Here is a 12,407-nt window from a genome sequence, read left to right on the forward strand (position 1 = left end):
TTCACATTTTGATGTCAAATAGTCTTGTAAAAGTTTAGCCTTTGTATGCGATATGTAGTTTTCTAGGTTAATAAAGCTTCAGACTTGTCAAAGTATTACACATACACAGAAGCCTTTGTTGGCTTATTAAAGCATCGCTACTATTGAACGATAAAATTATATATTATAGTACGAGTAGTACCCTTGATACAAGGTGAGTTCCTTCATTACCTGGTTAGTGAAAAGAGTGGAGTACTCATTGTACTTTCCATGACCTAGTTAGTGGACGAAGCTGAGTTCTTTCATTACCTAGTTGGTGGAAAGGGTGGTAATTTGCCAAAGGAAAAAAAATTATTTATTAGAGTATGAGTTGTACCTTTCATCACCTCGTTGGTGATACGAAGGTGAGTGCCTGCATTACTAAGTGGGTGAGAATAATGACGAGTTGTCAAGGCACATTGTAACACATGCCAAAGGGAAAAAGTGTGTTGGCACCTACTGTGAAGGCCCTGAGTGCTGTTTTATAATCTATCATAGCGCAAAAAGAATACTCATGGTTGAAACTACGGGCATATTCACGTAATGACTAGTTTGACTTCTAACAAATGGGGTATAAATCATCAGCGGAGTGTACGCAATCAGCCTAGAAGATGCGTTGCACCACAAAAAGTCTCTTAAGCGTAGTGAAATAATCTATTGTATCAGGTTGAAGACGACAATACCAATTAAGAGGTCCCAAAGATAGAATGAAGGGGAAAATGAGACATCGTTCTTCATTACTATGCCTCGGTATGCCATGGTGGATTCAAAGAGATGGATATGCTCAATTGGATCTTCCCTCCCAATTTATGATAGCAAACCAAGCTTCTGTTGTGTTTCTCCTTGTAAAACGGTGCCAAAGATCCTTATTGCCAGAGGGCCTGGCCTCAGCTGATTCCAGTCAGGTACCTTGGCATGACGTTTGGCCTTTAGTTTGCTCAGTTCCTTGAGAAGCAACAAGATAAGGGGGTCCTGAGTGGAGTCAAGGACTATTGGAACCCTCATTCGTAAGTTTCCATGATTTCTTAGAAATGGGGAAGTTTATTCAAAAGTATGTGACTTTTTGTTGGATTCACCATACTGGCTTTCGGGAAATACCTGTTGGAAGTCCCCCGAGTCTCAAACACCTCCTTGTTCCTCTAAGTCTTGTCGTTTCTTCCTTAGGTTAGTAGTTGACCTTGGTTGTGTTAAGTGAATGATTCCTTCGATGACCCTTGGGTCAATGATCCTTGAGTCTATGTGGATAGGTTTTTCTCGACAATGCCTCAAGAGGTCTTGACAGTCACGATAACTAGCTTTTGATCATTCCATTCCTTTTACAAGGAGATGTCTTCTTCCATTTGCTTTGGTCTGAAGCAGCTAGGTTGAGAGAAGTCTCATGTTGATCAATATCTTAGGTATAAGGCTGATCCTCATTAAGAATTCCATTGTTAAAGACATGTGAAACTTTGCGTTGGTGGGTACCTATGTGTTGATCCATAGTCACGAGGACGATGGCTCTTGAGACTGAGTCTGTATAGCCTCTCGAAGACCGTCTCATACTATTCTTGAAGGATCTCATTTCTTATTGCCATTTTATTTTATTTTATTCTAAGTTCTAACCTCTTTGACTATAGTTTGAAGAGCAGGCTTGTTCGTTTCCCTCATTTGTTGCCTCACACTAGGCATGCAAAGGGTGCTTTTCTGCATGTTGTAGCCTCCTTCGCTCCCCATGTTGGAGAGGGATGCCTTATCAAATGAGAGTGTACGCACGATAGAAACCAATCTGACAAAGCTGGTGAGAGTAAGAATTAATGTCATTTCCACAAACGATGCCAACTGTTGATACACAAAATTAGTTAAACTTTGGAACAACGTAAAGTGACAAGCTTGTGACCTTCACAAGGTTGCTTCGGTCACCTAGTGAGAATACTCTGTAAAGAGATAAATGTAACCCCTTTTTTAAATTTTTGACAAATATTGTGCAATGGAAGACATGCGTCGCGCAAAACCCTTTTTTATGTTTCGGTCAAATTTTTTTTTTTTAAAAATTTTTTATAAATATTGTAATTAAATTCTAAACAATAATTAATTAACCAGGCAAAAGTATTTAATTATAAAATATATGAAAATGTGCATACAAGATGTCTGAACAAAAAAAGAAAAAACAAGTAATCTTCTAAAGTAAACAACAAAACGATGAGATATACAAAGAAATATCAAACTATCCAAAGACCTCCAACAAACAAGGACATTGTCACTTGAAGACTTCACATTTTTTGAACACCTCCAAACAAAGGACCTTGAGAGCGAACTACTACCCCTAATGCTTTAGCCTCAGCAATTGTTGCCTCTCTCTATTTGCACGGACATAAGCATATGGATCAAGAAAAAAAATTTGTACTTGTATAGGTAGAACTCTTGAAAAATTATATTAAGGGGGCCCTTTGAGAAAAGATAAACTCATGATAGATTATGAACCTGCTAAACAGCCATGGATTCAATTCTACCAGCCCCGAATACCAGAGAACATATATTACTACAGGTTCCCCGGTATGTATGGACTGCACGAAAACAAATGCAAGGCTTGAAATTTCATATTGAAACATTAAACAGTAGTATTGTAAGCAATGAGAAAAAAAACAAGCACATTCAAGCAATTTTCATGCTTAATATTTGTTTAGTAGAACGTCTCTCATTGTAGAACATTTAAAGCAAGTAAATCATATAATTACCGTACTGCAAGGATGGAGTTATGTTGGTGATAGGCTAGTATCAACAATTATACTTACAAAGAGAGTGGCTGGTATGACAGACAAATGTGGGTAATGCCACCTGAGGTTAGCACCCTTCACCTTATCCTTTCTCGGTTCATCAGGATCAAGGATGAAGTCCCTCTAGAAAATGTCAACCTTCAAAGTTTAATCCACATATCTTATTCAAGTATTCAACTGAAGAAGGCTACTTAGAATAATCAAGATATGATGAAATTCAAAGAAATTAACTGATCACATAAGCCTTAACGTTCAATGATGTTAACTGATCACATAAGCCTTAACGTTCATGCATATATTGCATCTAAATCAAAACCTCGAAAATTTGATTATGCTATGGAAATTGTATCTTGTGGCTTATCACTAGAGCTTAATACTCGAACAAAGTTTTTGAGAGTTGGACTATGTCGCTCTGTATGGTGTATATGTGCATATGTATGTCAAATATTAACTGAGAAGGGTCATTGGAGACGGTGCAAATTTGAAGATATCTAAAATTGGTCATTAGGCAATAACTAGTTAAAACCAGCAATTGGAAGCCCAAATTTTTTTTCTGATCTAATATTAATAACCGAGATGTACAATCATAGAAAATTTATGCTAAAACATTATTTCTTACGATACTGTGAAGCATCCAGCTTCAGCCACAATCCTCTTTTCATAAACTTCATATAAAAAAGAAAAACCATGTGCTATTCTTATAAGCATGAATGCAGCAAGCCATGGTGCAAGACCCAAACAAAGTGCATGTACCATACCAAATCTTGGACTGCATAACATGAGAAAGATCATAAGTACTACTAGCCGATAACTCCAAACATGTTTAATTAAACAAATGAGCACGTTGTTTGTTTGCATTAATGATTTCCCGAAGAGATTAGAGTAGGTTCCTTGTTGGAGATTAAAGGAAGACTAACACTTTCATGGTAATCAATTACCATGTGAATGCCATGAAAAGAAAAAGTTCCACAGACGGATGTTTCTCACTACAATTCAAATTAAGGAAAAAGAAAATGCGTTGCGCAAGTTTTACACAAATTACTTCCCATCCACAGAAAAGAACACAAACATAATTCTTCCACAAAGAAAATGCAAGGTAAGTCATGTTATGCGAAAAGAAATTCCTCTCACAGAGGCAAAGATACTTAATCTAAATACATAAATTGTTTTCAGAAACAGAAGACTAACATATTGAAATATACAAACCATGCATCCTAATTTTCTGCTCGAAGCAAATAATCAAAAAGCCGAACACTTTCGAGTTTTCCTTGTCAGTTGCAACAACATTTGAGTTTTTATTGTTAAGTTATGTCATATCTTCTAAAGCAAATTAAGAGCCGAGTTCATAGCTGATTTCGAAATCTCAAGTGAACCCAAATATTACAAATTTCCCAACAAAAAAATTATTAAAATAAATAAATAAAAAATAAAATAAAAAACAACCTTCCTTTCATTTCTTATAATTTCTCAGTGACCAAACAGATAAAAAAATTCACAATAATTCAACACATACAACAAATTAAAGACAGCAAGGATAGAAAAATCACCAGTTCTTGGCCCAAAGCGGCTTGAAATGCACTGTCAAGCAGATCTTCCCCCCTCTATACATCTGAACCAATCCAAAATTACCCAGAAATTAATGGACTTAAATTACAATCAGAAAACAAAAATGGTGGAAGAGGGAAAATCGTAAAATCAAAATAAGGCCGACCTTTTGGGTCCTACCGTCTAGCTGAGGGAGCTCGAGTTCCGATGCGGTGGCGGGGTAGGTGATGAGCATATCGAACTGGAGATCGAACTCGTACTTGAGGAGGTTGTAGACGTACCAGCACTTGCCAGTCCATTGTGTACCCTCGGGATTGGCAGCGGAGATTCGGAACCAATCGTTGTCATTGGACTTGTTCATCTGGGTGTATTCGAACCTTGAAATATCCAAGAACGATGCGAACTGGCTGAACACAATTCCCTGTGCAGACCCATCCTTTTCAACCATGGATCTGACCACAATCATTAAATTAAATATGCAAATAATGAGATTGAATGTGCGAACCTGAAGAGGACATCGAAATTGACAGCGGCGCGAGCTTGGCCGAGATGGAGGCTTGTGAAAGTTTATTGGATGAAGGCATAAATAGAGAGAAATCGAGTGATGGTCTTGGGAAAGAGAGACAGAGAGTTTGAGAGAGTGATTGAAGACTGAGACAGAGAGAGAACAGGCTCAAGGCTCAAGGCTCAAGGCTCAGGCTGCTGCGCAAGATGTGAGAGACCGAGCGAGAGAGAAGGAAGAGAGACCAAATTTTTACACTCCCATTTTGTTCAAATTTGGGGGAAAAAAAAAAGGCGCCTCATTTTTACACAACTACCTCCAAATTTTTAACACATTGCGCAACGCATATATACATTATGACGTCGTATGTATACATTTCGATAATTATAAACGAAAAATCACGATTTAATGGTTATTTTAACTTTAAATTTGATGATTTTTTACAGTTACACTCCTTGACCCTATGTGAATACAATGAATGAACTCAATCGTCAATTTAAAATATTTACATCAATGCATACCATAAAATCTTATGTTATACTTAATGAAAGTATAAATAAACTCTTAAGTGTTAGTGAATCTATTGCTCTGATGGGTTACACATTCTACAAAACTAAATTCAACGATCCAACCGTCAAACTTGTTTGTATATGCTTCGAGATCGCATACGCCAAAAATCGTAAAAAACAAACATTTAGATATCAAGTAACGAGACAAACATTTTCAACGGCTATAAACGATCAATCACAATTTAATAGTTATTTTAACTCCAATTTTGATGATTTTTTACAACTACACTCCTTAATTCTATATGAATACAATAAACTAATTTGATCGTCAATTTAAAATATTTACACAGGTGGATACCACAAAATCTTATGTTGTACTTAATGAAAGTATAAATAAACTCCAAGTGTTAGTGAATCTATTGTTTTGACGGGATACGCATTGTACGAAACTAGTTTCAACAATCCAATCATCAAACTTGTTTGAATATGCTTCGAGATCGCATACGCCAAAAATCGCAAAAAACAAACATTCAGAGATTATGTAACGGGACAAACCTTTTTGACAGCTATAAACAAAAAATCACGATTTAACTGTTATTTGAACTCTGATTTTGATGATTTTTTACATCTACACTCTTTAAACCTATATGAACACAATGAACTAATTCGATCGTCAATTTAAAACATTTACAAAAGTAGATACCACAAAAGAAAAAGGCAATGCAAGAACCCCAAAAGAAAAGTAGAAGAAAAAAAACTTTGCGTGACGCTACACCTACGTTGCACAAAATAGCTTTGCGCGATGTAGGTACATCTACGTCGCGCAAAACAGCTTTGCTTGATGCAGTTGCACTTACGAAATTAAAATCTACTTAGTAAATAAATAAATTAATTAAAATCTACTTAGTAAATATATATACCATTGCTTATGAGTACAAAATAAATAAATTAAAATCTACTTAGTAAATATATATACTATTGAACTTGATGGGAAACACATTTTACAAAATTAGTTTCAACGATCCACCATCAAACTTGTTTGTATATGCTTCGAGATCGCATACGCCAAAAATCACAAGAAGTAAACATTCAGAGATCAAGTAACGGGACAAAACTTTTTGACGGTTATAAAAAAAAAAAACACAATTTAACGGTAGTTTTAACTCTGATTTTGATGATTTTTTACAGCTACATAAATACAACGAATGAATTTGATCGTCAATTTAAAATATTTACACAAGTGGATACCACAAATTTTTATGTTATACTTAATGAAAGTATAAATAAATTCTAAGTGTTAGAGAATCTATCGTTTTGATGGGAAATGCATTGTACGAAAAACAAACATTCAGAGATCAAGTAACGGGACAAAACTTTTCGACGGTTATAAATGAAAAATCACGATTTTACGGTTATTTTAACTCCAATTTTGATCATTTTTTACAGCTACACTCCTTGACTTTATATGAATATAATGAACAGATTCGATCGTCAATTTAAAATATTTACATAAGTGGATACCACAAAATCCAACCGTCAATTCAATAATCCAACCGTCAAACTTGTTTGTATATGCTTCAAGATTGCATACGCCAAAAATTGCAAAAAACAAACATTCAGAGATTATGTTACAGGAAAAACCTTTTCGACGGCTATAAACAAAAAATCACGATTTAACGGTTATAACTCTGATTTTGATGATTTTTTATAGCTACACTCTTTAAAACCTATATGAATACAATGAACTAATTCAATCGTCAATTTAAAACATTTACTCAAGTGGATACCACAAAAGCAAAAAGCAATGCAAGAACCCCAAAAGAAAGGAAACAAAAAAAAAAGTTTGCACGACGTAGGTGTTACATTGCACAACGTAGTTACACCTACGTCGCACAACCTTTTTTTTTTTTTTTTTTTTTTTTTTTTTTTTAGCCCTTTTGCTTATGAGTACAAAATAAATAAATTAAAATCTACTTGGTAAATAATATATATATATATATCTACACACACCATTGAACTTGATGGGAAACACATTGTATTAAATTAGTTTCAACGATCCAACCGCCAAACTTTTTTATATATACTTCGAGATCGAATACGCCAAAATCACAAATAAAAAAAAACATTCGAAGATCAGTAACGGGAAAAAACTTTTCAATGGTTATAAACAAAAAATCATGATTTAACTGTTATTTTAACTCCGATTTTGATGATTTTTTACAGCTACACTCCTTGACCCTATATGAATACAACGAACATATTCGATCGTCAATTTATAATATTTACACAAGCGGATACCACAAAATCTTATGTTACACTTTGTGAAAGTATAAATAAACTCTAAGTGTTGGTGAATCTTTTGTTTTGATGGGATACGCATTGTACGAAACTAGTTTCAACGATCCAACCATCACACTTGTTTGTATATGCTTCGAGATCGTATACGCCAAAAATCACAACAAACAAAAATTTAGATATCAATTAACGAGACAAACCTTTTCGACGGCTATAAATGAAAAATCACGATTTAACGGTTATTTTAACTCCGATTATGATGATTTTTTACCAGCACACTCCTTGATCCTATATGAATACAATAAACTAATTCGATCATCAATTTAAAATATTTACACAAGTGGATACCACAAAATCTTATGTTATACTTAGTGAAAGTATAAATAAACGCCAAGTGTTAGTGAATCTATTGTTTTGATGGGATACGCATTGTACGAAACTAGTTTCAACGATCCAACCGTCAAACTTGTTTGTATATGCTCCGAGATTGCATACGCCAAAAATCATAAAAAACAAACATTCGGAGATTATGTTACGGGGCAAACCTTTTCGACGGCTATAAACGAAAAATCACAATTTAACGGTTATTTTAACTATGATTTTGATGATTTTTTACAGCTACACTCTTTAAACCTATATGAATACAATGAACTAATTCGATCGTCAATTTAAAACATTTACACAAGTGGATACCACAAAAGAAAAAGGTAATGCAAGAACCCCAAAAGAAAAAAAGGAAAAAAAAGAAAAAAAAAAGAAAAAAAAAAAAAAAAAAACTTTGTACGACGTAGTTGCACCTTTGTCACGCAAAGCTGTTTTGTGCGATGTCAGACTTCGTCGCGCAAACTGCCGTCACGCAAAGGTCTTTTGTGCGACGTTTTGTGTTTTGCGCGACAAAATTTTCTCCATCGTGCAAACATGTTTTTCAACTAGTGGGGGTTATCCTCCAAAAAGATCCACTTGTCATATAACTATTGTATTGAAAGATATATCTTTCGATGAAGAGGAAGAAATAGATAAAGGGAAATTCTATAAATTAGAGCTGAGTAATACTTAAAGGAAGAATATTTTATGGTATAAAAAATACAAATATGCTATATTATGTTATGCTTAAAAAAAAATCGAATGAATAAAAAAAAAAAAATACAAACAAATGTCACGTTTGACGATATATATAGTAGTGGGGGATTATGGGACAAAAAATAATTCCAATGTCGATTGTTGATGGTCCTAAATGGCTCAACTATTGTCTGCAAGAAAATCAAATAATTTGGATGATTGATTCTCGAAAAAACACAAGCAAGGTAAAGATCTCCATGTAGGATCACTCCTACTACTACCCTTCTTGCAATCATCTATAAATATTTTATTCAGCACAAAATAACAAAATTAATAATGTGAGGCATTTGTATTTCTGGGTCAAGCTAGTTAACCAAGGCATTGTGCCCGCCTCATTCTCATTGCGTTCAACTTTGAATCCTCTTCTCCGTAAATCAGAGCATTTTAGAATAAATTTGTAAAAAAAGCATTTATATTGGTGTTGAAAGTGTTCTACCATTACAACTAAGCTTTGATCCAACTTACTTTGTAGAAGTTTATGTTGCCATCAAAAGGAATCTCGAGTTGATGAAACAGGTATTGCAAAGCCATGTGATTGTATCCCGACAAACAGAGAGGAGAATCGGAGCCATGTTAAATATAGGTGTCTGCAGCAACTTCGGCAATGAATTGACGCTACCCATTACTTGAAAAGCTGCTCTATGGGGCTAATGACGAATTTCCAAACGAAAAGCGTATTGCATAAGATCAACCAAAGCAAAACTACCCATACACACCGCCAATATGGTCGAATAAATTTCCTTAATTTTGGAAGAGAGATTTCCATGATTTAATGTACCTCAACGTGGCCTCGGTTTCAGCGTCAAGCAGTTTCTAATGAAACAATTCCAAACAAAATTACAAATCATGAGAATTTCCAATATGTTGTCTTGGTGGACGACACAGGACTGATGGGCATGCGTGAGCTGATTTTAGAGATGGTCCCACTAGTCACCAACTGCGAGCAGGCAAAGGTCGCCGACATTGGAGCCACAGTTAGAGTAGTGATAAGACAAAAGATGAATTGACTTGAGAAGAATGGTTGCCCTCGAACTAGAACGAGCGAGTGATGCTAAAGGCAAAAAAGAATTTTATATGCCAGTAAACAAGTTTTTTTAGGAAGGTAAAAGATTTTTGTACAACACGCAATGTATTATTTATCATTTATATTGTATATTGCATTATAATCCACAGTTTGTAAAATCAAAACCGCATATTAAACCGTTTCTTTCATATTCATTTATTTTTAAAAATTGTTTGGACTTTTTTATTTTTTATTTTTTTTTAGTCAAGCGATAGCGTGTATAAGTTAGATATTAGATTAACCATGGACTAGATTCGACTCACATAAGATATTTTTTTCCATCATTGTGGTAAATGACCACTTGCAAATTGATTGAACAATTAAACCAAAAGAAAAAAAAAAAAAAAAAACCAAATCAAACCAAATTAACCAACCCAAACGGTTTGGTTTTGTTGGGGTTTTCGGTTTTTCGAATTATTTTCAGCGGCGTTGGGCGTTGAGTCAAGTTTGGAATACTGCAGTTCCGATTAATTGGTTCAAAGTAGTGTGGAGACTCTAAATGTTTAATAGGATTCGGCGGATTGGTGTGGCTGTTGGGACTTCAATTTGCAGGAAACTCGGTCAAGTTTTAATGGAAGCTATGGAGGATATGACTACTCTTTTCTCTTCTCAACTGGCTCTCACGAGCGAGGAACAACAGGTGATTGTGGTGGACAAGAAAGAAGGGCTTTTGCTTAAGAATTCAAAGGTTTTCTAGTGGGTAAGTTTTTGACGAGGAAACCTGTCAATCGGGAGAGATACAAAAAACACGTATCATCTTTGGAGGCCAAGTGCCAGAGTTATGATTGTGGAGTTGGCGAATGATCTTTTCTCCTTTGGTTTTAATAACGAACGTGAAAGAAGCACAGTGATGAGGAGCGGACCGTGGCTGTTCGAGAGAGCACTCTTAGTTTTGGCTGCAGCAGATGATCTTACTCATCCCTCTGGGATTCCATTGAAATTACAAGAATTCTGGATGCAGGTCAAAAGACTACCACTGGCTTATGTGACCCGACAAATGGGCCAATTTCTGGGGAACCACCTGGGTACGTAAGTAGTGACACACCAAAGCAGGATATATGATGTGAACGGAAGCGTTCTTCGTATCCGAACAGTGGTAGATATTTCGAAGCCTCTCCGTCGCAGTATACTAATTCAAATAGAGGGTGAACATGTTGAGGTTTCGGTACATAATGAGAAATTACCCCTAACATGCTTAGTTTGTGGGATGGTAGATCACGTTGAGGAGCAGTGCTCGCATTTTCGACGGCGCAATGATGATGATCTAGCGAAACCATACGGTCGTTGGTTCCAGAATGATGTGATTAGTTTGGATTATCGCAAATATCAAGGGAGACGGTTCGGCTTAAATCCACCAACAGGCTGGAAGATGGCAGCGCCACTCCCTGACGATGAGGAGATGTCGGAAGGTTCACCAGAGAGCTGTCGACACGTTGGTGACCAAAAATTTGACCACGAAGTTAATGCGAGGGATGAAAGGGGACTGAACAATCTCTCAAATGCGAATCAGGAAAGTTAACCTCGTCCAAATCTGCCAGATTTAAATGCAGCTGCGTCCGAGGAGGATATGGGATTTGATTATATGGCTGTAATTCCTTATTATGGCGGTCCAGTTAATCCATGCTTGGAGACACAGATTCATGATGAGGTGGCAGGGGCCCTCGTGGCAGTAGTGGAATGAGCCAACGTGTTCTTGAGTATGGGGTCATCGACATCCTCTAGTTTGCAGAGGCCTATTGGATGTCCGTGCTAACCTATCGGATTTCTCACATGCCTAGGTTAGCTGTATTCTTCGCCAGGCCAATGTTGTCGCTCTTCGCCTTACGTGAAGTGATCTTGGATCAACTGGTGAGAAGACTTGGATTGGCGGGCCACCAGATCTTCTAATGGATGTATTGTTGGACGAAAACTCTGCATGATTTTCTATTTTAGCAAGTTATAATTTACTGCTTATTTGAGGATCGATAGCTATTTAAGCTATTTGTGCACAACGTTCTTTTTCTCTCGTTCGGATTGAAATCCCTAACAGGTTTTTATCAAGGCCCTTATATGCACACTATTCTCCTATTTGTATTTATTCTCTTCCAATAAATGAATATCGTACTCTTTTCAAAAAAAAATAAAAAAATAGTTTAAGTAAGGATTTGACTTCAATAAGAAGATTCAGAGCCTCTTTGACATTTGCGTTCAACTCGAATTCCGTCGAGTTGAACTCAAAGCCATTTTTATACGTTATTAAATGGTGAACAAGCACTAATCTTGTTCTAAAGTTGAAGTTTTTCAACCCGCATTTTTGCACCCTAGAGTCTTAAACCCTTTTTTTTGGCCACTGAAAGTTTTACTTGTATTCCAAGATCTATAAATCTTAAACTTTATTTTAATGCAAAGTCAAAATTAGATCTCTCTTAAATTACATATTTGGGCAGTTAGTTGACTCTAATATTGACTATCTTCCTTAATAAAATAAAATGTCTTTTTAAGACACTAGTAAGAATATTCTTTTGATATACATCATCAAACAATTCATCTTATTATTTGTATTCTCCAAAATGGGAAAAAAAAAGAAAAAGAATTCACATATACTCTATGGTTGTTGCAACTTA

At 35.7% G+C, this 12,407-nt stretch overlaps 1 protein-coding gene across 9 annotated transcripts; it reads right to left on the minus strand.

Moving 5' to 3' along the window:
- Positions 1 to 2,089: 2,089 nt before the first annotated feature.
- Positions 2,090 to 5,167, minus strand: LOC148696912 (ubiquitin-fold modifier-conjugating enzyme 1-like). 9 transcript variants are annotated; one of them, XR_015962869.1, is made up of 5 exons: positions 4,822 to 5,167; positions 4,483 to 4,693; positions 4,319 to 4,380; positions 2,790 to 2,909; positions 2,090 to 2,561 (listed from the first exon to the last, which is right to left on the minus strand). XR_015962869.1 is itself a non-coding variant. In XM_088694662.1 (4 exons), exons 2-4 carry the CDS (start codon positions 4,675 to 4,677, stop codon positions 2,849 to 2,851), a joined length of 318 nt encoding a protein of 105 aa, XP_088550788.1. In that variant the 5' UTR covers positions 4,678 to 4,693; positions 4,822 to 5,167; the 3' UTR covers positions 2,090 to 2,848. The 9 variants fall into 9 exon arrangements, 2 of the variants coding, with proteins under 2 accessions (XP_088550788.1, XP_088550789.1); XR_015962875.1 differs by lacking the exon at positions 2,790 to 2,909 and having other exon boundaries at positions 4,497 to 4,693; XR_015962873.1 differs by having other exon boundaries at positions 2,090 to 2,894; positions 4,497 to 4,693.
- Positions 5,168 to 12,407: the final 7,240 nt, after the last annotated feature.

This window comes from Pyrus communis, chromosome 5 (genome assembly GCF_041283825.1).
Source record: "Pyrus communis isolate YQ-2024b chromosome 5, ASM4128382v1, whole genome shotgun sequence".
NCBI lineage: Eukaryota > Viridiplantae > Streptophyta > Magnoliopsida > Rosales > Rosaceae > Pyrus > Pyrus communis.